Source organism: Dipodomys spectabilis, unplaced genomic scaffold (genome assembly GCF_019054845.1).
Source record: "Dipodomys spectabilis isolate Male_0828 unplaced genomic scaffold, ASM1905484v1 ptg000234l, whole genome shotgun sequence".
Classification (NCBI taxonomy): Eukaryota; Metazoa; Chordata; class Mammalia; order Rodentia; family Heteromyidae; genus Dipodomys; species Dipodomys spectabilis.
The window spans coordinates 16,513,853-16,538,500 of NW_024870911.1; the positions used below are offsets into that span (position 1 = coordinate 16,513,853).

Genomic DNA, 24,648 nt, shown 5'->3' on the forward strand with positions numbered 1-24,648 from the left:
CATCAAGTCCCCAGATTAAGGCAGAAAAGGACTGTAGGAGAGTTCCTGGGTGGGCAAAGAAAAGCTGCCACTATAGGCTAATACCAACCCCACAGCTCACTGTGGGTGTCCTCACTTTGGTTCACATTGCCATCCTCCAGCCCTTTCCCCACCTGCTCCTGGCTGCCATCTGCCACACACCTCCCTTTGTTTGCCTTAGCACAGCTGGGGCAGACTGACTTCCACAGATTTGCTAAGAGCCAAAAGAAAAAGGAGTTTGTTGTTTATTTGTTTTACTGGAAAGTACAGTTATGAAACACAGTGAGGTTTCCAGATCTGTTTTCTGCTCAGACTAGATCCCCATCAAACCAATGATAATTTGGCCTAGTCTTTTCCTTCTTAACCTTCCAAAGGATGCTTCTTTAACTTTCAGTCAGCTTTTAGGATTTCTTCTAAGATGCTTCCAAATACTTTAGTGTGCAGCTCAGAAGCTGGTTTGAGTTGGTGCACACTTACTGCAGGCCAGATCCTTATTCTGTCCTCACTGGCCATAAGGTAACCAGTACTATTTGTCAGTTTACCAATATAGAAATAGCATTTGAAAAGTTCAATATTGGGGCTGGGAAGGTGGCTCAATGGTAGAGTGCTTGCCTCGCATGCATGCGGCCCTGGGTTCGATTCCTCAGCACCACATAAACAGAAAAACCTGGAAGTGGTGCTGTGGCTCAAGTGGTAGAGCGCTAGCCTTGAGCTGAAGAGCTGAGGGACACCGCCCAGGCCCAGAAGTTCAAGCCCCATGACCAACAAAAAGAGAAAAAAAAGTTAAGGGGCTGGGAAGGCTCAGTGGTAGAGCGCTTACCTTGCATGCCTGAGGCCCTGGGTTCCATTCCTTAGCACCACATAAGCAAAAAGAAGAAAGCCGGAAGTGGCGCTGTGGCTCAAGTGGTAGAGCACTAGCCTTGAGCTGAAGAGCTGAGGGACAGCGCCCAGGCCCAGAGTTCAGGCCCCACGACCGGTCCCCCCCACCCCAAAAAAAAAGAAAAAAGTTAAATGTCTTGTCCAAGCCTCCGCTGATGGGAGATAGAGGGGTGAGGCTTGGAACCGAGTTCTACCTATAGCCACTCAAGGCAGTTTCTAAGTCATTGCCCAGCTGAAACATCCTTCCCTTCAAGGTATTTACATGGAGTTGGGGAAGCAAGGGTTATAAATCTGCCTTTCATATTTCAAAACAACTTAGGTGTAACATGAATGATAAACTCTAGTCCATACCGAGCAAGAAGAGGTTCAGTCTCTGGTGAGTTCTTTCATCAATGGATCCTACACTCAGGTGGTGGTGAAGATCCTCTTGCTTGTTACCGTCACCTCCCCTTGCACCAGGATTTGAACTCAGAGCCTCAGTTGTGCTTGGCTGGTACTCTACTTTTTTGCTGGTAACTTTGGAAATAGAGCCTCAAGGACTTTGCTGCCCAGGGTGGCTTTGAATCTCAGTCCTCTAGATTTCAACCATCTAAGTAGCTAGGATTATAGGCATGAGCCATAGGCACCTTTCCTATTCTTGCAAGACATTGGAGCTAGAGACCAGATACTTCCAAACTGGAGGGCTGGAGGAGAGCCGCTACCCTGGGAGAGAAAGCAGGAATGAAGAGAACCGCAACCTGTACTTGGCAATAAGGAGAAGATGGGACACACCAGGACTGCCTATCCTTTGCACACTGAATCTGGCATGTGTGGGCATAGGCCTCTCTGGCTATGGGCTTAGGTGTTTTCTGAAGAATGGCAAGTGACCAGGTAGGTATGGGATGTGTGTATGGGATGCAAGTGGAGTTGGAAAAAGATCAGACGATGCCTGGGGCAGGGTGCTAAGTGAGTGTGTGTACATGTGAGGTCTCTTTGGTTGCAGTTTGGCTTTCAGAAAATAAAGAAGGAAAGAAAAGGAAAGAGATTGATGCTAATGAAGGGAAACAACTGGGCTGAGGATATAGCTTAATGGTAGAATTCTTACCTAGCATGTGTGAAGCTTGTTTCTAGCTTGGGGTTGGGATGGGGGAGAATAAGGAAAGAGGGATGTCAATATCTAGCTTTGCTCAGCTGGCATGGTCTCTGCCTGTATACCCCAGACCCTCAGATAACATCTAGAAGGTGGGCAGGATCACTAGATCAGAGAATGTGCCTTCCACTCTGAAAAGAACAACAAGCCTCCTCCCTATTTGAGTGTCTCCCCACCCACCTATTCCCAAAAAGGTCAATGGGTTGATGGTCCAGTTCTTTATTTAGAAACCTGATTGTTGAAGAACGTGGTGGGTGGTTCCTCATCACACTCTCTTGCTGGATTGTGTCCGAGGTGATGTACAGCGCTCTCCCATTTCCTCAATGAAAGAGCTAAAGGCTCTCTGACGCAGAAACAAGGATTGTAGGGGACAGTAGGAGCAGGAAAGGAGAAGGAAATCTAGGGGAGGGGGCAATGATGCTACACAGCAACAGGGCATGGGTGGGCAGTCTGCTTTACTGGGGCCTGCTAATCCGCCCTGTCCCAATCAAGATCTTACTCATCTAGGTAAGATCAGGAGATCTAGGTAGAAGAAGAAAGAGAGGGGAAGATACCAGGGAAAGACAAGGAGCAAAGGAAGGGCATGTAGGAGAGTCGGAGCAAGCAGCTCCCCAGATCCAGTGTGGTATGAGGGTGGCTGTTGGCAGATGCAACAGTCCTCAGCACCCCCACGCCCACCCCATGACTGGGCCCCAGGAGTCCACAGCTTAGCAGCCATCATTTTGCTTCTAGGATCCCAGGGGAGGTGAGGAGAAGGTGGGGCCAGTCAGGAAGATTGTGGACTCCTTGGAGGTCTTGCGGTGATGGTCTCAGAAGTCAAATTCATCTAGGTCCCCTGTGTCCTCTCTGCCTGGGGAACTCCAAACCCTGCGATAATTGCTTTCCAGATCTTTCTGTCGCTGGCGCTCTTTGTGGGCCTCTTCTGCTCCCTGAATCTGATGGGAAGGCAGGGTTGAGCTGGAGGTGCTGACTGGAATCCTGGGGAAGCACTGGGTGCTGCAGGATCCAGGGAGTCCCTGGGACTGGCAGTGGGAAGGCAGGGACTAAAGAGACACCTGAGGGACAATGCCTGAGTGGCAGCCAGAATACAAGCCTTGCTTTCCAGATAGGAGTCTGAAGCTCAACATGTGGCAAGCAGGACAGCCTGTGTGAGTGGGCCTCACCCTCAAGCAGCACAGCATGCTGGGAGTAAGGGGAAGAGGGGACTGCAGGTTCAGGACTTGGGCATAGGATGCCTCACCAAGATATTGAAGAAGATCTCCTTGAGGTTTTTTGTGTCCTCATCGGTCAGCCAGCGTGCGTCCTCTTCAGTCCCTTCAGCTCCGGGGCGGATGATTTTGATCTCAATTTTCCCTGGGAAGGAGCAGTATAGGTGGTGAGATAGGAACGACAGGGTGTCTCTGGGGATTCCCTGCCTCCCGGTCCCCAGCCAAGGTTCTCAGTCCACCTTGACCCAGCCCTCCACTTCAGCAGCAAAGCCCTCTGACAGCGCTAATCAGCCCGCCCTCCAGGGCCCACCTTCGGCTGTGAGTCCCTCCCTCTCCAGCAGTTCCTTCACCAGCCCCTCGATTTGTTTCAGCTGTGGGTTTTCCCGTTTCATCTCGAGGACAGTCAGATCCTGATTGGGGCCTCCGTGATGGAGCTTGGTGACCCGGACCCGGACTCTGTGCTCAGGATCCTCCTCTTAGAGAGGGAGACACACAGGGAGACACAAAGCAGAGCTGTGACTCCAGGGTTCAGGGCTGTGGTGGTCACCTTTTCCAAAGCCATCAGTTGGGTTTGATGGCTCTTTCATCTCAACACCAAGGTGGGCCAGGACTCAAAACAAAAATAGTGTTCTCCCCTCAGCAATAGCTTTCCTTCTGCCCATCCCACCCCATAGTTCTGCCCATCAGCTTTAAGAAAACAGCCATGTTTTCCAGAAGCAAAAATCAGACCATCTACACTTAGCAAAGGAGGAGCAAGTTGGAAAACTATGGTTTGGCTCTCTGCATGCTGGGAATTTAAATATCTTTTGATGTTTACAGAAAGAGTGGGATGAAAGATTTGATACTAGAATGTTCCATTTGGAATGTCTGATCTTCATACATGTAGAAAGAACCCTGTGGATTGAATACAAGGAGGTACAAGAAGGAATCATTAATGAGTGTGTCCAGGGGCTGGGAATATGGCTTAGTGGTAGAGTGCTTACCTAGCATGCATGAAGTCCTGGATTCAATTCCTCAGTACCATATAAACAGAAAAGGCCAGACGTGGTGCTGTGGCTCAAGTGGTAGTGCTAGCTTTGGCAAAAGAAGCTTAGGGACAGTGCCCAGGCCCTTAGTTCAAGCCCCAGGACTGGCAAAAAACAAAAAAAAACAAAAAAAACAAAACAACCATCCTGCCCCCAAAAAACAAAAACAACCAAAACTGTATTTAGGCTAGCAGCTTATATGGAGCAGGGATTTACCTATTCAAAACTGGGGGATCACCAGCAACCAGGGTGCAAGCCCTACTAGCAGGCTGCACCCCTCTCAAAAGGTGTGGTTTTCAGCATTTAGGCTCACAGTTATTCAGTTACTATCCATGCACCAAGCAGAGTGCCAGGTGCTGGGCATAAAGGAGCAAACCAGCAATGAAGACAGACTCTCTCCAGTTGGGGAAGGTCTGAATTTCAGGCCATAAGGTCCAAGAAATCATTTGGTACATGACAGGACAGACATGTATACTTTTCGTTGGCTGCTCACAGCCATCTGCCTATATTGATAATTTTTTTTTTTTTTTTTTGGGGTCTGGTCGTGGGGCCTGAACTCTGGGTCTGGATGCTGTCCCTCAGCTCTTCCGCTCAAGGCTAGCACTCTACCACTTGAGCCACAGTGCCACTTCCAGCTTTTTTCTTTTTATGTGGTGCTGAGGAATCGAACCCAGGGCCTCGAGCATGCAAGGCAAGCGCTCTACCACTGAGCCACCTTCCCAGCCCCCTATATTGATAATTTTTGTATGGCCTGAGAATGATATAATAAATATCCAAATAGCCCTGGGGGGGGGGGAATTCCCAATCCCTAAAAGCTGCTTTCTATAAAGCTGACTAGGAGGTAACCACATTTGAGGGGAGGGTCGGCAGTGGTGAGAAGGAGGTACCAGTGAGGACAGTATTCCAGAAGACAGGAAGAGGCTGCACCCTCAGAAAGGGACACCGTGGTCCCTGGAGGAAACAGCACCAGCTGGGAGGGAAAGCCAACAGACACGGCTGCTGCTTCTTGTGTGTTCACTCTCACCTGTGGGGTGGGGGGATGGGGGAGACTTTCTGGGGAAAAGCTTCCTTTTCCTGTACTTCTTCACCAGCTCTGGACTCTGTTTCTCCTCCAGCTTTTTGATGAGCTTGTTGAGCGTGGAGGTCAGAGCCAACATTGCCCTTTCATGTTCCGACTCCTTCTTTAGCCCATCTGGGTCCAGCTCTTTCTCTGTCTGGAAACCCCAAGAGGGGTGAAGAGTCAAGAGTCAAAGGTCTGGGTCTCACTTATGTCGCTCATCCCTTCTGCCCACCTCTCTCTCTCTCTGTGTGTGTGTGTGTGTGTGTGTGTGTGTGTGTGTGTACTAGAGCTGAAACTCAGGGTCTAGGCATGGTCTCTTAGTTTCTTGGCTCAAGGCTGGCAATCTACCACTTGAATCACACACTTCTAGCTTTTTGGTGTTTAAATTGGAGATAAAGAGTCTCACAGACTTTACTGCTTGGGATGGCTTCGAACTATGATCCTCAGATCTCTGCCTCTTGAGTAGCTAGGATTATAGTGAGACGCCAGTGCCCAGTTATCCCTCTTTAAATAAACAACCCCACGTTGGGATGGTGTGTCTTATGCTGAGCTGTGCTGGGTACTGCCCTTTGGTTCTGTTTCAGCCCCTCAGCCTGTCTAGCTCCACAGAATCAGAACCAGAGGGGGGGCAGCTGTGGGAGCCTCAGGAGTACAAGCTGGCCTCACCTCCTGGATAATGTTCTCCAGTTCCCGCTCCATGCCAGCCTTCACCTCTGAACGAAGCCGTTCTCGGTCTGATGGGAGCAACATCCCTTCCAGTTCCTTCTCAAATTCTCCTAGTAACTGCCGTTCATCCTCATCTTCTGCTTCGTCCTCATCATTGTCCTCTTCTTCTAGCGCAGCATGGTGCTCACCCTTTTCCTTCCCCTCTGCTTCCCTTGGAGGCGCTTCCGCAGCATTATCTCCAGGCTGCTCCTGGCCTGAATTTGGCTTCCCCTGGGTGGACAGGGATTGGGGAAACAAAGAATGTTTTGGAGTTTCAACAGTGATAGCTGCTGTGGGAGGAGGCAGACAGTAGCAGACTGTGGTACTGGGGGATCCAGGAGGAATGGATTCAGCTTTATTGGGCCCCAGGTAGGTATTGGGTCCAGACAGGGGTGGCTTTTCAAATGCCCCCAGCCAGGAAACAGGTTGCACCTCTCCCTTGAGCAGGGCTCATACCTTCTTCGCTCCATCTTTCAGCTCTTCTATCAATCGAATCAAGTCTGCAGGACTCTGGATGACTTTGACCTGCACATTGTTCTGGAAATCTGAGATGAGAGGACAGGCATTACATGTTTACATTTTTATTTATTTATCTGTTTATTTTATTTTATTTTTTTGTGCTGACACGAGACAAACACACAGGGCCTCACTCTCTCCCTTGGCTTTCTTTTCAAGCTACTTGAGCCATTGAATCTGGCATTTTGCTGGTTAATTAGAGATGGGAGTCTTGAATGCTTTTCTGTCCATGCTGGCTTCAAACCAGGATCCTCTGCTCTCAGCCTTCTCAGTAGGTAGGATTACAGGTGTGAGCCACTGACTCTTAGCAAACTTTTTGTTTTAAATCCTAAGGAGAGGCAATGTGGGTCCAAGGAGGGACATGTTCTCTGGTTCCAGGAGTTATCTGTCTAGTAGCTGAGAATGGCAAACACAACCCTTCAGCTATTTAATGGGTAAAAAAGCAGACACCAATGCCTGTAATCCTAGCTACTTAAGAGGTTGAGATCTGAAAACCTCAGCTCAAAGACAGTCCAGGCAGGAAAGTTCACGAGACTTTTATCTTTAACTACCAAAAAGCTGGAAGTGGAGCTGTGGCTCAAGTGGTAGAGTGCTAGCCTTGAGTGAAAAACCTAAGGGACAGTACCCAGGCCCTGAGTTCAAACCCCAGTACTGGCACAAAATTTAAAAAAAAGAAATGAAAATTGAGTGAAATCATCCAGGAGATTCAAATAGTAGACTACAAGGAGGACTAACTCAGGTAAAAATGAACTCCCTGGGGCTGGAGGTATAACTTGGTAGTTGAGTATAACTTCCAATGCTTGAGTATAATCCCCATGCACCACAAAAGAAAAGGAAAGGGAGAAAAGGAAGGAAGGAAGGGTTTTCTGCTGGCTTGGTTGTCTGCCTCTCTACCCATTTAGCTCTCCCCTACAGTCCTAGCCCTGCAAGCTGGAGCCAAGAAGTAAAGGAGACATAGAGACTGACTCACCATCAGGAGGACTAGGGGCTGGATCTGCTGCAGCTTCAAGCTTCAGATCTTGCTCCTAAGGAGGAGAAAGAACAGATTTACCTCTGAAAGCCAGATTATGGCCAGCATGCTCTTTAGGCAATGGTTCTGGGGATATCCTTGAATCTGAACAGATGGAAGCTTCCCCACAGTGGCCTCTGCTAAAGGACCCTCCCATCCCCAAACTGGGAAGCAGGTTCTCACCTCCACCTGTACCTCCTCCTCTCCTGGGGCTTGGTCCTCTGGCTCATGAGGCATCTTCCAGAAATCTGATTCTTTGCTTTCATCCTTGGCTAGGCTTATACCTTGGGATACAGAGAACAAGAGAGAATCTGAAGGGGAGGAAGAAAGAGCGCAAATAGAATGGAGTCTACTCCCTCCATTATTGCCAAGGGGTTGGGGAGGCCCAGTCAGTACAGGACAGGGAAGGTTAGGGGGAGGGCAGTTTTGTGAAACAGGTAAAACCCTACCTGATTTCTTTGGGGACACTACCCTAGACTTGGTCTCAGTCCACATTGGATGATCTATAGCTTGTTCCTCCTCTGCGATTTTCTTCTCATCCTGCTTTGGGTCTATGGAAAAACAGCATGTAAGCAGGACAGGGACACATTCCTACCTCCTGCCTGCCCATCCCCATCGCTCTCCTCTCTTCACTTTTTTGTTGTTGTTGTTGGTTTGGGGCTTGAACTCTGGGCCTGGGCGCTGTCCCTGAGCTCGTCAGCTCAAGGCGAGCACTCTACCACTTGAGCCATAGCGTCACTTCTGGTTTTCTGGTGGTTAATTGGCAGATAAATGTCTCATGGACTTTCCTTGTCCAGGCTGGCTTTGAACCATGATCCTTAGATATCAGCCTCCTTAGTAGCTAGGATTACAGGCATAAGCCACTGGCACCCAGCTTCTCTCCTTACAATTCTAATCACTTACCAGCTTGCCTCTGAAGGTAGGCCATGTACTCATCAGGCTGCAGGGATGGGTGACAGAGAATAGACTGTGGAGCAGCACTGGGTGGGGGTCGGAGGAGAGGGTGAGGGCAGAGCCGAGGAGTCCGAATGGTCAGCACATAGGAGCAGGACAGGGGCTCATCCACCCGATCAATGTAGTCCCCAGAAAGACCTGCTCCCTCGTCACAGAGGAACTGCCAGGCCAAAAAGGGAGAATAATAAATTGTATTTATTATCAATAACTAGCTCCAGGTATTGGAAAAGCATATCAAGCACTACCAGGCATTATGCAAGCACTGTGCACACCATACAGTATTTAGATGAGCTCATTTAAGTGCCCCAAAAACCCAGTGGGAGAGGGATTAGTGCCTCAACTTTGTGGCTTAAAAAAACTTAGTTCTGATGGCGCTGAGACACTTGTTCAGGGTGATCACCTGGAAAGTGGTAAAATGGGAAATGAACTCAGCTTAACTGTAGGTAACCAGGCAGTCTGTGTCATATTCTTGCCTTATATAAATACAGAAGGGATTTACCCCATGTATATATGCTTCATACTTATATATAGCTATCTACATATCTACATGTGTACATCTATAGAGCCCAGGCGCTGATCCTTAGCTTTCTCTCTCAAGACTGGCACTCTACTACTTGAGACAGGGCCACTTAAAACATTTTGATGGTTAATTGGAGAGTCTCATGGGGTGAGCTTGCCCCAGCTGGCTTCAAACCATGATCTTCAGATCTCTCTTCTGAGTAGCTAGGATTAGATGTGAGCCACCAGTGCCTGGCTGTACACACACACACACACACACACACACACACACACACACACACACACACAGCTGATCAATATTTAAATGAACTGTTTAAAAGAGACGTATAAGAAATTTTTTTTGGCAGTGCTGGGGTTTGAACTCAGGAACTTGAGTTTTTCAGGCAAGTATTCTACCATTTGAGCCATGTCTCCAGCTAAGTATCTAACTCTTTAACAGTAAGAGTTAATAACACTTGGAACACAACCTGCTCGCTCCCCCGCCTCCCCTGCTCCTAAGCTTATTCCACAGTTCAGACAGAAGCTACAGTCTGGTTCAGAGAAAGCAAGGAGAGGGCGCTTCCTATTCCTTGAACATCCAAGTACAGTCTTAATAAGATTTTGTTGTTCCCTATTTTTCATTACATTTTGTTTCGCAGTGCTGGAGATTGAAACAGGGCCTCCCACATGCTAGGCAAGCACCTACATGGATGTACACCCTCTCCCTTTAAAAAAAAATATTTTAAGACAGAGTCTTGCTGTGAAGCCCAGGCTGGCTTCCAACCCATGATCCTCCTGCTTTAACCTTCGGAGTATTTGGATGTACAGATGTGCAGTGGGTAGATGTGGCATTTCACTAAAAGGAACACACTAGCAAGATTTCTCAACCCTCCCTGGGTCTAAGTTGCAGAGGCTAAGTTCCTGGTGAATGTGGTCATGAGGGTTTCCTTCTCTGCCCTGATAGGGTACAGGCAGCAGGACAAGATTTGGGACCCTCATTGCTTTCCCCTGAGCTCACTCACAGTGGGAGGGGGAATCTGTTTCACAAAAGGAGCTATAAACTAATAAGACCCAGCTTCCTGCTCACGAAGCAGGAATATCATTCCCAAGACAGCAAACTATTCTGATACCAGTTCCTGAGTAGGGTCTCAGAGATTATGTCTGGAGGCACAGGCAGTCCCTAAAAAGAGAAAGCTCCAAAACACTCCAAAGGAGCTGACTTTAGCTGAAATGCAATAGGAAAGTTCAAGGTTGCTATGGTAATTCAATGGCACTCATCTTCAATAAATGATGCTGAGTCACCTGGATGATGTAAAAAGCACAATAACAAAAGAAGGAAGTAAAACACAAAAGAGTATGAATTTGTAACTTACAGATGGGAGAAAATCTACAAGTCATGTATCTGATAAAAGACCCTCATCCAGACACCAGTAGGTCACACCTGTAATTCTAGCTTCTCAGGAGGCAGAGATTAGGAGGATCACAGACCAAGACCAGCCCTTAGGCATGAAGACCAGACCTTCACTTCAGTAATTTTCTGGACATGGTGATGCACCTTGTCATCCTAGCTACATGGGAACTGTAAATTCACAGATGGCAGTCCAGGCTTGTCTGACATACACTCAAGACCCTATTGTAAAAAAACTGAGCTCAAAGGTCGGTTGGGAGGGATGGGTGAAAATGTTGAAAGCAGTGACATTGATCCAGATGCACTGTATTCATAAACTACTTTGTTGAATGGTAATTCCTTTTTACAACTAAAAAAACTGAGTTCAACTACCCAGAACCACCAGAAAAAAAGGTGGGGTGGGGGGAGACTTGTATTCAAAACATATACAGGACCTCTATGCCTCAATAATAAGGCACAAATCACTCAACTTAAAAAAAAGATCTACAAAGACATTTTTCCAGAGAAGATAACTTGTCAATAAACAGATGAAGAGTTTCTCTGTCTCTTTAGCCCACAGGAAAATGAAAATCAAAAACCTCAATGATATGCTTCTTTGTACTTACTGTCATGGCTACACTCTGAAAAAGATAACAAGAAGTATTGGCCAGAATGTAGAGAAATGCTCCTAAACAACTGGTGAGATTGTGAAATGCTGTTGCTAGTTTAGGAAAAAAAAAATCTGACACATCCTCAGAAGATAAAACAAGCAATAACTAAAGATCCAGCAATTCTATGCTGAGACAAAGGAAAAAACTACATTAACAGACCTACATTAACAGACAAAAACACGTTAAAAGTTAAAACAGTGCTTAAATATCCTGTCAGACTAGCTAAAAACAATTGTCTGTGTGTGTGTGTGTGTGTGTGTGTGCGCGCGCGCGCGCGCGCGTGTGTGTGTGTGTGTGTGTGTGTGTGCGTGCGTGTGTGTGCACGTGCGCACAGGCTAGACCTGGGGTTTGAATTCAGGGTCGTCCAGATACTGTTCCTAAGCCATTTTTTTTTTTTTGAAGGCTAGTGCCTTCAGCACTATTTGAACTACAGTTCCACTTCTGGATCTTTGGTGGTTAATTGGCAATAAGAATCTCATGGACTTTCCTGCCCCAGCTGGAACTGAACCTTGCTCCTCAGATCTCAGCCTCCTGTGTAGCATGGATGTGAGTCACTGGTACCTGGGACCAGTTAAAAAAATTTTTTTTAATGCATCATCTGTTTAAAGAATATATTTGAAACATAAAAGTTAAGGCAGAGTTAAGTGGCCAGGTGAGAGGTGGAGGGAAAAGATAAAACTCAAAACAAAACAAGGGCTGGGAAGGTGGCTCAGTGGTAGAGCGCTTGCCTTGCATGCTCGAGGCCCTGGGTTTGATTCCTCAGCACCACATAAGCAAAAAGAAAAAAGCCGGAAGTGGCGCTGTGGCTCAAGTGGTAGAGCGCTAGCCTTGAGCTGAAGAGCTGAGGGACAGCGCCCAGGCCCAGAGTTCAGGCCCCACGACTGGACCCAAAATAAATAAATAAATAAATAAAAGTAAAAAGCTAAAAAAAAAATAATAAAAGGTTGAAAAAATATGCAAAACAAACAGGAACTCACAGAAAACTTCTATGCTATATGATATCACATAAAAGACTTGGAAAATATTACTACAGAACATCACTTCATAATATAAAAGCTTCAGTTTAAGAACACTCAAACCTGAGGATCACCATTTGAACCCAGTTGAAGTAGACAAATTGGAGAGACTCTTATCTCCAATTAACCAGCAAAAGCCAGGAAGTAGAGGAATAGCTCAAGTGATAGGGCACCATCCAAATGAGAACTTGAGACCCTGAGTTTATGCCCCAGTACCAGGACTAGGGAAGGGATTGAGATTCTTTATTTTGTTAATCTGCCTCTCTAGACTTATTCTAGAAATTTTTGTCCATTTTGTTCACTGAACTGTCCCTAGAAACTAGAATAGTGGCCACTATAGAGAAGCACTTAATAAATACTTGAATAAGTGAACAGTTGACAGATACAAGGAGACACAATTGACAGTGTAAAAATCAATGAGAAGGAATAATACATAAGTCTATACATACAGTGAGAGAAAAATCAATAATGATACAAAAATAGTGAGCAACACAATAAACAATTATGACCTAAAATGCATACAGACTGCATAGTGGCTATCATTAGAGTCCAGGTTCTTTTTAAGCACAAGGATACAATCATAGCACATTACTGTAATCCAGCACTTGGGAGGCTGAGGCAGAAAGATCAAAACTTACAGACCATGCCTGTAATTCTAGCTACTTGGTAGGCTTGACATCAGCCTGGGAAGGAAAGTTTCTAATTAGCTAGCAAAATGCCAGACTGGAGGCATGGCTCTAGTGGTATACCACCACCTGTGAACAAGTAAGCTGAGTGTGAGGCCCAGAGTCAAGCTTCTGTACTGATGAGAAAAAAATACTCTATTTACCTGTCAATTTACAGAAAACAAGAAAAGTAAGAGATACAATAAAAGATACCATGGGATAGCCAGACACAGTGACAAGCATAGTAGCTCAGACTTGTAATCCTAGCTATTTGGGAGGTAGGGATCAGGAGAAATGAGGTTTGAAAGATTCTCTGTTAACCAATGGCCTTGCCAGGGAAGCACAATGGTGGAACACTCCTGACTCCCTATTCAGTGAAGCACAAATAGGAGGATCACAGTCCAAGCCAGCATGGGCATAAAGCAAGACCCTATCTCAAAACAAAACAAAACAAAAACACAGCTGGGTGTCTGTGGCTCACGCCTGTTATCCCAGCTACTCAGGAGGCTGAGATCTGAGGATCATGGTTCAAAGCTAGCCTGGGCAGAATAGTCCATGAGACTCTTATCTCAATAAACCACTGAGAAAACCGGAAGTGGCGCTGTGGTTCATACGGTAGAGCGCTTGCCTTGAGCTGAAGAGCTGAGGGACAGCGCCCAGGCCCAGAGTTCAAGCCCCACGACCGACAAAAAAAAAAAAAAACAAAAAACACAAAAAGGGACAGTGGAGTGGCTTAAGTGGTAGAGTACCTCTTGAGTACATGCATGAGGCTCTGAGCCTAAAACCTAGTACTGCTCCTTCTCCCCTCCACACCAGAAGACATCATGGCATGAAATTGGCAAAATCAGACTATGGACATTACAAAACAAACCATCAGTTTCTTCAGCAAGTAAATTTCAGAAAAATAAGAATATACAGGGCTGGGAAGGTGGCTCAGTGGTACAGTGCTTGCCTTACACACATGAGGCCCTGGGTTCAATTCCTCAGCAACACATAAGCAGAAAAAAAGCCAGAAGTGGCGCTGTGGCTCAAGTGGTAGGAGGCTAGCCTTGAGCTGAAGAGCTGAGGGACAGCGCCCAGGCCTAGAGAATTCAGTCCCCATGACTGACCAAAAAAAAAAAAAACAGAAGGGCTATCCATAGATTAGGAGAGATTTAAGAGCCATGACAACCAAATGTAATGGATCATATTTGGATAGTAAGTCAAAGAATTCTAATATACATACATACATACATATGATAGGCTTATAATCAGGGAAACTCAAGAAATACTGAATACTCAATAATGACAAGAAATTGTTAATTTTTCTTTTTTTTTCTTTTTTTTTTGGGTCTGGTCGTAGGGCCTGAAGTCTGGGCCTGGGTGCTGTCCCTCAGCTCTTCAGCTCAAGGCTAGCGCTCTACCACTTGAGTCACAGCGCCACTTCCAGCTTTCTTCTTTTTGCTTATGTGGTGCTGAGGAATCGAACCCAGGGCCTCAGGCATGCAAGGCAAGCACTCTACCACTGAGCTATCTTCCCAGCCCCTCAATTTTTCTTTAAAATATTCTTAGGATGGTTAGGATTAGTGTGTGGCTCAAGTAGCATAGCATCTGCCCAAAGAGAAAAAGGGGAAAAAAATTGAATTGTTAACTTTCAGTACGCTATGGCATATGGTTAAGAACTGTAGAGATGTAGAAACAGTTGTAGATGAAATAATATGATGTCATTTACTTTTTTTTTTTTTTGCTTATACTGGAGTTTGAACTCAGGTTCAAACCTGAGTGCTCCAGTATAACTTGATTTTTTGCTGGTTATTTTTGGAGATAGAGTCCTGTGGTCTTTTCTTCCCACACATTCCTTGAACCATTAGCTCTGTTTGTAATTCTTTTTGTAAGTTTTCTTTATTTTAGTGCTGATCTTGGGGCTTAAACTCTGGGCCTAGGTGCTGTCCCTTAACTTTTTCTGTTTAAGGATATTGCTCTATCACTTGAGCCACAGTTCTACTTTTGGCTTTTTAAGGTGGTTAATTGGAAATCAGAGTCTCATAGACTTTCCTGCCTGAGCTGGTTTTGAACCTCAATCCTCACATCTCAGGCTTCTGAGTAGCTAGGATTACAGGCATGAGCCACTAGCATCTGGCTTTTTCAGGTGTGTATCTCCCGCTCCCAGCTAAAATGCTTATATTTAATACACAGTAGTCTCACAAGTCTAAAGACATGTTGGAAAATTTGATATATGTATACAATGTATACTAGCAAATCAAGGCTATTAGTATTACTGTCTCCTAAACAGAAATTATTTTGGGAAGGAAAATATTTCAGTCAATCAGTATGATGACAAGATGATCAGATGACATGTATGCGCCATCATGCCCAGCTTTTATTAGTTGAAATGGAGTCTCTCCTGAACTTGAGCCACAGCACCACTTCTGGCCTTTTCTGTTTATGTGGTATTGAGGAATCAAACTCAGGGCTTCATGCTAGGCAAGCCTTCTACCACTAAGCGACATTCCCAGCCCCTCTTGAATCTTTTTTTTTTTTTTTTTTTGTGAGTGTGAGGGGTGTGTGTGTGTGTGTGTGTGTGTGTGTGTGTGTGTGTGTGTGTGTGTGTGTGTGTGTGTGTATGTGGCATGCGCACGTGAGCACATGTGAGTGCGTGCAGTTTAGGACTTGAACTCAGGGAATGAGCACTGTCCCTGAGCTTTTTAACTTAAGGCTAAAACTTTATCATTTGAGCCACAGCGCCACTTCTGGCTTTTTGGTGGTTACTAAGAGATAAGAATCTCATGGCTTTCCTGCCTGGGCTTTGAACCATGATCTTCAAATCTCAGCCTCCTGAGTACCTAGGATTACAGATGTGAGCCACCAGCACCTGGTGCTAGAGGCTTTTAGTTGTAGACTTTCTCCTGATACTATAAATGACCAGGATTTTGCTTTAATGAAGTCTTTTTGCTTAAATATTATGTAAGCAAAGATACAAAACCTGAGGGATGCAACCACAACAGTACTCAGAATGAAATGAATGGCTTTAAATGCAGGAGAAACCCTGAAAATTACTTAGGTTAGCATCATGCTCAAGAAGCTACAGAAATAGGCAGTAGAAAGCCAGGCACTGGTGGTTCACTCATGTAATCATAGCTACTCAAGAGGCTGAGATCTGAGGACAGCGATTCAAAGCCAGCATGAATCCAGCATAGGACTCTTATCTCCAATTAATCGCCAGAAAACCGAAAGTGGTAGAGTGCTAGCTTTGAGTACAAAAGCTCAGGGACAGTGCCCAGGTGCTATGACTGACAAAGAAAGAAAAGAAGTAAGGGGAGATAGCTCAGTGATGGAACATCTGCTTAGCATGCGTGAGGCGCTGGGTTCAATCCCCAGCACCAAAAAGTTACAAGAATAGCTATAGACACTGGTGGCTCACAACCATAATCCAAGATACCCAGGAGGCTGAGGAAGGGAGGATCATGATTTAAAGTTAACCAAGCAAGTTGAGCAACCATATGGCCCTGAGTTCAAACTCTAGTACCACGGAAGGAAAAGAAAGAATGGCTACAGACAAAAGGATGACCACAAAAATATAAAGTATCCTTATAAACTGAGACAAACAGATCAATCATCTTTAATGAGAATGAGCAAAAGGATATGGACAGTTAAAAAAGCAAAGAAAGACAAACAGCTCTTAAATATGAATAAGCTGTCACCTTTTCTTAAGAGAAATGAACACTAAAGCCACAATAAAAAATAATTCTTTATCTTATATCTAGCAGATGATTAGGCAAGTTCCAAAACTTTAAAAATACACCAGGCTGGCGTAGTTGTACAGAAATTGGCACCTTCACACATTGCTAGAAGGAGAGTAATTTACCTAAGCAGGGTATTTTGGCAGTACATACCAAAATTACACAAGTCTGCTTCTAGGAATTCAATCTGCCTATATCATTTCTTTTTTTTTAATATATATTTTTGTATTGTGAAAATACTGTACAGAGGGGTTACAATTACATGGGCAAGATAATGAGTACATTTCTTATCTTATTGTAGCCTCCTCCTGTTTCCCCTTCCCATCCCATCCCCCCCCTCCCTGCCTATATAATTTCTTGTGGTTTTTATTTGTTACTCAATACTAGCATTTAATGGTCTTGCACTTGCTGCGTAAGTCTCCTCTGATTTGCCACTTGGGCCACAACAGTCATTTTGCTTTTAGTTATTATTCTTGAAGAGGGTCTTGAGTTTTTGCCTAGATTTGGACCAGGACCCTCTTTCTTGTTTTTCTTTTTTGTTGGTCAAGGGGCTTGAACTCAGGGCCTGGGCTCTTTCCCTAATCTTTTTCACTCAAGGCTAGCATTCTACCACTTTTGAACCAAAGTGGTTAATTGGAGACGGGGCTGGGAAGGTGGCTCAGTGGTAGAGTGCTTGCCTCACATACATGAAGCCCTAGGTTCAATTCCTCAGCACCATATAAGCAGAAAAAGCCGGAAGTGGCACTGTGGCTCAAGTGGTAGAGGGCTAGCCTTGAGCTGAAGAGCGGAGGGACAGTGCCCAGGCCCAGAGTTCAAGCCCCACGACCACCAACAACAACAAAAAAAGAGGAATAAGCTATAAAGAATACTACTGTTAAGCCAGGCACCGGTGGCTCATGCGTATAATCCTAACTACTCAGGAGATCTGAGGATCGTGGTTCAAAGCCAGCCCAGGAAGGAAAGTCTGTGAGACTCTTAATCTCCAAATAACCACCGGAAAACCGGAAGTGGCACTGTGGCTCAAGTGGTAGAGCGCTGGCCTTGAGCTGAAGAGGGCAGAGACAACACCCAAGCCCCCAAAAAGAACACTATTGTTAGGGGCCATCGCTCAATGGTAGAACACTTGCCAAGGCCCTAGGTTTGGTCCTTAGCACCACAAAAAATTAGCTAGGACTTTACCTCATGCCATAGAATGGCAAAAACACTAATTAATGAAAATGAAATTATGGTATCACTGATGTGTAATTATTTTACCTTATTTTATTTACTTTACATTCTTATTTTTGTTTTGAGACAAAACAGCCCAGGCTGGCCTGAAATTTATAATGTTCCTGTCTAAATTTCCAGACTGCTGGGATTGCAGACACACACCATTATGCCTGGCTACTTTGTTTTTATTTTTCTTTATATTTTTACCCTAGACATGCTAGGTAAGTATTTTACCACTGAGCTCAACCTCGGCCAATATGGAATTTTAAAGTGCAAAACTATACACTGTGTATGCTATTTGTGTCAATAATAGCATAAAACAAGCATGGTGTTGGTGTTGGTGGTGGTTGTTTCTAAAGAGGGGAAGGGAGAAATGAGTGGGTGGGCCTTAACTGTATTATTAGCATTGTACTCCTTTTAAAAATAAAACAGAGGTCTGATGCAAGTATGGCAAAGCACTGATATTTGTTTAAGGTGGTAGTGTATTTATCAGTTTCTATGACATTACTTTGTGTTTGAAACATGTCATGATTCAGAAGAAAAGAATCTGTGATATTGGAAGAATTTTAAAAGAACTGAGTAAGAGGGCTGGTAGGTGTGTGGCTCAAGTTATATAGTACTTGCCTAGCCAGTATAAGGCCCTGAGCTCAAACACAGACTTGCCAAAATAACAGTAACAATAATCTTAAAAATTTGAGGTAGGGATCCAAACATATTTAATTTTAGATTTTTTTTTTTTTTTTTTGTCGGTTGTGGGGCTTGAACTCTGGGCCTAGGCGCTGTCCCTCAGCTCTTCAGCTCAAGGCAAGCGCTCTACCACTTGAGCTACAGCGCCACTTCCGGTTTTCTGGTGGTTTATTGGAGATAGGAGTCTCACGATCTCTCCTGCCCGGGCTGGCTTTGAACCTCGATCCTCAGATCTCAGCCTCCTGAGTAGCTAGGATTACAGGCGTGAGCCACCAGCACCCGGCTTTAATTTTAGATTTTATCATGTGTTTTTCTTTCTTTTTTTTTTAGGACCGAGACTAGGACTTGAACTTGGTACCTGCCACTTATGCTCTTTGCTCTACCAACTCAAACCTAATCATACCCCTGTCCTTTACCAAGCTTCCTCCTCTCTCCACAGTACCTAGGCTCAGCAAAAATCACCACTTATGGGCTATGAAGGTGGCTCAGTGGTAGAGTGCTTGCCTTGCATGCATGAGGACCTGGGTTCAATTCCTCAGCACCACATAAGCAGAAAAAAAACAGATGTGGCACTGTAGCTCAAGTGGCACTAGCCTTGAGCTGAAGAGCTGAAGGACAGTGTCCAGGCCCAGAGTTCAGGTCCGATGACCAACAAATCACCGCTTATGCAGGAATCCTTCTTGTTTTTGCCTTCTCAATCTCTCTCCAGAAATTCCCACTTCTTCACCTCATGTCAGCTTTCTCATCTGGATTACTGTACTACCTAACTGATCTCCCACTCATTTGCTATTCTCCAGCATTTTGGAGCATGCCTCCAAAATCAGAACTAAATAATGTCACCATTCTTACAACATTCGTTGGCTCTCTTAGATGTTCAAACTTCTCAACACAGGTACAGAACCTTTCATGACCTGTGGCTTGGGCAGGTTCCAGCTTTATTTCCCACACCCCCTGCCCACAATTATCCTCTCTAGCTCCCTGAATATCTATCAGTTCCAAGAACAGTTCGTTGCCTCTTACCTCAGGGCTTAAATTTTGTCCTCACTTTTCTGGCCTATTCTCTTCTTGTCCTCCCTCTCCTCCACATCTGCTGGGCTAATTTCTCATCTAATTATCAGTTCAGAGGCCACTTCCTCCACATCTGCTGAGTTAACTTCTCATACTCCAGTTATCAGTTGAAAGGTTACTTCCTACCAAGCCTTCCTTCCTCCACCTCCCTGAACCCAACTCAGTTCTTTCTTGCATGCTCCTGTAATAGGTACTTCAATCTGTCCCAGTGTTTATCCTGCTTATTGTGTTTATGTAACATGTCTCTTGAGTTGCACTAAGACTCTCAGTTTCCCTTTCGTTCCCAGTGCATATGGCATGTATTTAACAGATATGAGGAAGATATGGTCTTTGCCCTCAGTTCTTGGCCTACTGAAGATACTATCTCCCAAAGAAAATATAAAAATTAAGTAAGCACTGCAATAGATTATTTAGATATGTGGACACATAGCTGACTACATAACCTTGTCTGAAGTTGGTTAGGAAATGTGACAGGTGACCTTGCTTTTCGTTCATTCCATTCCATTCATTCCACTTACTTGGTGCCAGGCACCATTCCAGGCACTGAGGAAACAGCAAGAAACAAGACAGACACTGTCCCTGCCTTCCTGGAACTTAGTTCAATGAAATTAGAGGGAGAGATTAACAAATAAGATAATTTCAGATAATGATATGAGCTTTGAATATAAAACACTTGGGGCTGGGAAGGTGGCTCAGTGGTAGAGTGCTTGCCTTGCATGCATGAGGCCCTGGGTTCGATTCCTCAGCACCACATAAGCAAACAGAAAAAAGCCAGAAGTGGCGCTGTGGCTCAAGTGGTAGAGCTGAAGAGCTGAGGGCCAGTGCCCAGGCCCAGAGTTCAGGCCCCATGACTGGACCAAAAAAATTTATTAAAAAAAAAAAGAATATAAAACACTGAAAGGGGAAGAGACTAGATTACTTTCTCTGCATAGGTGTCATTTGAATATAACCTGAATGAAGGGATGAAGCCAGCCATTCAGAGATCTGTGGAAGACTGTTCTAGGCAGAGAGCACAATGAGTCCCACTGGTTTAAAGGACAGAAAGAAGGCCAGTGTGACAGAAACACAATGAGTATTTTTATCTCCAGTCTAGATCTTTTCCCTGAATTCCATAATCACAGGGCTGACTGCCAAATGAAAACTACCACTGGGATTTCAAGTAAGCATTTTGACCTTCTAAAATTCAAAAACAACCTAATTTTCTCCTACAAACTTGTTCCTTCACACTTTAGTAAATGAAATCTATCATTAGAATTGCTCAAGCTAGCTGGCTACTTGTGGCTCACACCTGTAATCCTAGATACTCAGGAGGCTGAGATTTGAAGATCATGGTTTGAAGCCAGTCCAGGTGTCTATGGCACTCTTATCTTCAATTAACCAGCAAAAAGCTAGAAATAGAGCTGTGGTTCAAGTGACAGAGCACTAGCTTTGAGTGAAAAAGTAAGGACAGTACCCAGGCCTTACATTCAAGCTGCAGCACACATACAAAAACAAGCTAAAAACTTGCATGGTCCTTAACTTTGTGTTGAACACTTGGTAGCACCACACAGTTGCCTGTGGAAATCTATCATATTTAAAGAAAGATTTGATAGGTATCATGTGGTTCTCTCCAGGTACATGGGATTTTTTGTGTCAACACTCAGGCTTGAATTCATAAAGGTGAGAGCTTCTTTAAGAGACAACTAGAAGAATACATAGGAGGCTTTGTTATTTTATTTTATTTTATTGCCAGTCCTGAGGTTTGAACTCAGGACCTGGCCACTGTCCCTGAGCTTCTTTTGCTCAGGGCTAGCACTCTACCACTTGAGTCACAGCACCACTTCTGGCTTTTTCTGTTTATGTGGTACTGAGGAACCCAGGGCTTCATGCATGCTAGGCAAGCACTCTACCAGTAAGCCACATTCCCAGCCCCGACTGTTATTTTCTGAGAGAACTAGATTCTTTTCTTTCACACTCATTTCTTAGCTGGTAAACAGACTTATTTCCGTGATTCTTTTTAGCACTGTCATCCCTTCTCGACTATGCATTGCTCAAGGGCAGGTGCTCACACTGTATACTCAGAGCTGAGCCCAATGCTTATATGTAAAACAAGATCTTAATGAAGAGTTGTTAAGTGAAGCTGAGCGTGGTGGTACACACCTGTAAACTCAGCACTCAGGAAGCTGAAGCAGGAGGACTATGAGTTCAAGACTAACCTAGACTATACAGCAAGACCCTATCTGAAGTTGTTAAATGAAGAATAATTGTTAAATGAACAATGTGAAAAAGAAAGAGCCAAGGACAGACATGCAGTGTACAATAGAGGTGACTGAAAGGAAAAATGTGGTAAATACTAAGTGTGACTAAGGGACACAGAAGGTAGCAACATAAATGCTGACTTGAAGTAGCTCTGATTATGCAGGCAATGACATCTATCTGGCATTTAGAAAGAAGTCTTAAGTTTTAGGTGCTAGGCCTGGGAAACTGTCTTGACTATAAGATGGAACCATGCTCTCCTCCTTTAGAATATGGATGTCATGCAAGGAGTATCAATTTCCCTGTCTAAAGACTTACCCGAACCTCAGCCTCGCGGGGCCTCCCATTGAGGTCACACTTGGACCCATTACCATAGGTCTGGCTGTGGTAGCGTTTCAGGCGATGCTGCTTGGAGGCCTGGAGGAGACAGCAGGTAAGAGGAAGAGGGCATGAGAAAGACAGCAGGTAAGAGCATGGGAATCTAGGTCCCCGGGATTCTGTCCTGGTCACCAAGCCCCAAGAAACTCATCAGCTAATCCTGACCCTCCCCTCTTTTCCAGGCTGTCAGTCTGCAGTGGACCCCTTTCTCTCCCAATTCCACACTCCTGCCACCTTAGCAGTTTCATCATCCCAGTCGAAGGCCGATTGGTAGTAGCCGAGATAGAGGACATCACCTTTGATCTCTGAATCTGCAAGAGAACCCACAGTGAAGTACATTATTTTCTTTTAAGAGGTCTGGGGAGAGGAAGGTCACTTTCCATGATAGGATGCTGAAGGCTTAGGGAAATGTAGGAATGAGTCACCTTCCATATGGTACTGCTGGATGTGGCGTCCGTAACAGAATTCATACGTCCACCAGTCCTTGGTCTGAAAATTAAAAACAATCAGTGGGTAGAATGAAGATTCCTCTTTTTGGAGTCTCTAGGCTCCAAGATTCATAAGCAATCATCTACTTCTCATTTCTCTCCTCCCACACTCATTCTCCAGTGCAGGTAGGGACAGTTGTTTTTCTTCTGCGGTTAGGGACACATCTTAAGTCTGTCTTACACCTGTAGCTGGCTACCTTTCCTTCTTCCCTCCCTCTCTCCCTCTTTTCCTCTCTTCCTTTCTTCCTTCCCCCTTTTAAAAGTTTCAAGTCATCTGCTTCACCATCCTGGGTGCTAGGATTATAACCAATCACCAGCACACCCGAACATCTGTGGTCTTTCCATTTTCACCCTTCTTAATAATTTTTTAATTCTCTTTTTCAGGATGCCAGTGATTCACACCCGTACTTCTAGCTATTCAGGAGGTTGAGATATGAGAACCACAGTTTGAAGCCAGCCTGGGCAGGAAAATGTGTGAGATCCTTATCTCCATAAAGCCAGAAATGGAGCTGTGGTTCAAGAGGTAGAATGCTAGCTTGGAGCAAAAGCAGCTTAGGAATAGCACCCAGGCCCTTAGTTCAAGGACAGGACAAACAAACAAACATTTTTTTCCCACCATAAAGATAAGCAATCATGGTATCTTCAAGGGACTTAGATTCTAAAAGTAGAGAAGACCCTGAAGTCAAATATAAATTCAACTTCTACAACATTCCTTGTGCTGCTCTAGTCACTGGAAAGATAAACTGACCTTGTAGACAGTACTAAACCTAAAGTAAACGAACTTTTTAGCTAATAAGATGATTCCATATCATTAAAACTGCCAGGATGAAAAAAAAAAAAGTAGGTATGGGGCACAGTGAGGGGGCATATGGCGACTTTACCAGGTGTTTCTCTAAGGAAAGGCTTGCCCCTGCCATCCCGCCCCAACCCTCTTTAGGCATTTCAATCTTGGTTTCTTCCATCCTACCCCAGCCCACCCCAAGTCAGCAAAATATTAGCGATTGCAAGAGTTTTCTTTTTCTTTATTTCTTGACTGTATACTATGTGGCCTTTTGACTCCTACAGGTTCCCTACATGCTGCGCCACTCCAGTTGGGGCCTGATAGCTCCCCAGATGTCATTCCATCTGCCCCAATCCCTTTCACCTTCAGCAGGCAGGGCGCATCTCTCATGGGGCTCAACAACTCGGGGATTCCAGGCCCTTGGTAAGCAGGTGTCTCCTCCTCCCTTTCACGCTGGAAGTGAATCGCTCCAGCAGGCAGGCGGCACTCATAGCGCTGTTTGTACTTGGAGGAGACAATCACTACGTCCGAAGCTTGGCTCTGGGAAAGAAGGGAGGAGCCGGGGCCAGGGGAGGCAGAGAGAAAGAGAGAGAGGGAGGCTGGGTGCGGGGACAGACACGAGATCGCTCTTTCTGACCCTAGGGACGGGCGCAGGCGAAGGTCCCTGGTGCCCCAAGTCCTCCCGGCTGTCTCTAGTGGGCGGGGCTAGGGCACCCCCACTTCTCCACGGGGCGGAGTCTGGGCCCGGAGGCCGAAGCGGGAAGCCCCCGAGAGATAGGTCTGTCTGCGATCACCACGAGTCAAGCTAAGAGCCTTGCCCCTCTCGGTCCTCTGGGCTGGCCGCCCGGGCTCCTCAGCCGCTGCCCTGCCCCCGGCCTCCCCTCTTCCCTTTCGCACTGGACCCTCGCTCGCCGCTTCGGCGCCTCCTCACCTGCCCTCCCATGACAGGCAATGGCAGGATCTCGATGCCATAACGCATCTCACTCAGTTCCTCCAAGTTCAAGCTCCCGACGCCACCCGTCAGACTTGCTGGTAATAGGAGCCCCAGAAACAGCAACTGCAACCAACTGGACAGCAGCTTTTCCGCCGCCATCTTTCGTTGCTCCGTCTCACAGGGAGACGCTCCTTCCGCCCTAAACCTGGCAGCGGCCTCACCCGCCCAGTCGCGCAGCAAAATCTTATTGGTTGGGCGTTCCACCCCTCTGACGTATCCTATTCTTATTTGTAGACGTTGCTCCAAAACCTCCGGGGAGGAGGATCACGACGATTAGCACCACCAATCCCTGCACGTGATTGGTCAGAAGGATCGACCAATCATTAACGAGATTGTATTTTCCCACCCT

The 24,648-nt window shown here is 45.5% G+C and overlaps 1 protein-coding gene across 2 annotated transcripts; it reads right to left on the minus strand.

Moving 5' to 3' along the window:
• Positions 1-2,229: 2,229 nt before the first annotated feature.
• Positions 2,230-24,438, minus strand: Os9 (OS9 endoplasmic reticulum lectin). 2 transcript variants are annotated; one of them, XM_042698617.1, is made up of 15 exons: positions 24,237-24,438; positions 23,669-23,845; positions 22,462-22,525; positions 22,271-22,347; positions 21,977-22,075; positions 8,453-8,663; positions 7,999-8,100; positions 7,733-7,833; positions 7,511-7,565; positions 6,481-6,569; positions 5,986-6,255; positions 5,284-5,473; positions 3,545-3,709; positions 3,267-3,379; positions 2,230-2,961 (listed from the first exon to the last, which is right to left on the minus strand). In XM_042698617.1, the coding sequence occupies exons 1-15, from the start codon at positions 24,396-24,398 to the stop codon at positions 2,836-2,838; spliced, it is 2,001 nt and encodes a 666-aa protein (XP_042554551.1). In that variant the 5' UTR covers positions 24,399-24,438; the 3' UTR covers positions 2,230-2,835. The 2 variants fall into 2 exon arrangements, with proteins under 2 accessions (XP_042554551.1, XP_042554552.1); XM_042698618.1 differs by lacking the exon at positions 3,545-3,709.
• Positions 24,439-24,648: the final 210 nt, after the last annotated feature.

Coding starts and splice junctions, on each gene's coding strand:
- Os9 (XM_042698617.1), bottom strand. CDS start 24,398: ATGGCGGCGGAAAAGCTGCTGTCCAGTTGGTTGCAGTTGCTGTTTCTG. Junction 23,846..24,236: donor TGCCTGTCATGGGAGGGCAG/GTGAGGAGGCGC, acceptor CTTCTTTCCCAG/AGCCAAGCTTCGGACGTAGT. Junction 8,664..21,976: donor CCCGCGAGGCTGAGGTTCGG/GTAAGTCTTTAG, acceptor TTGGCCTGGCAG/TTCCTCTGTGACGAGGGAGC.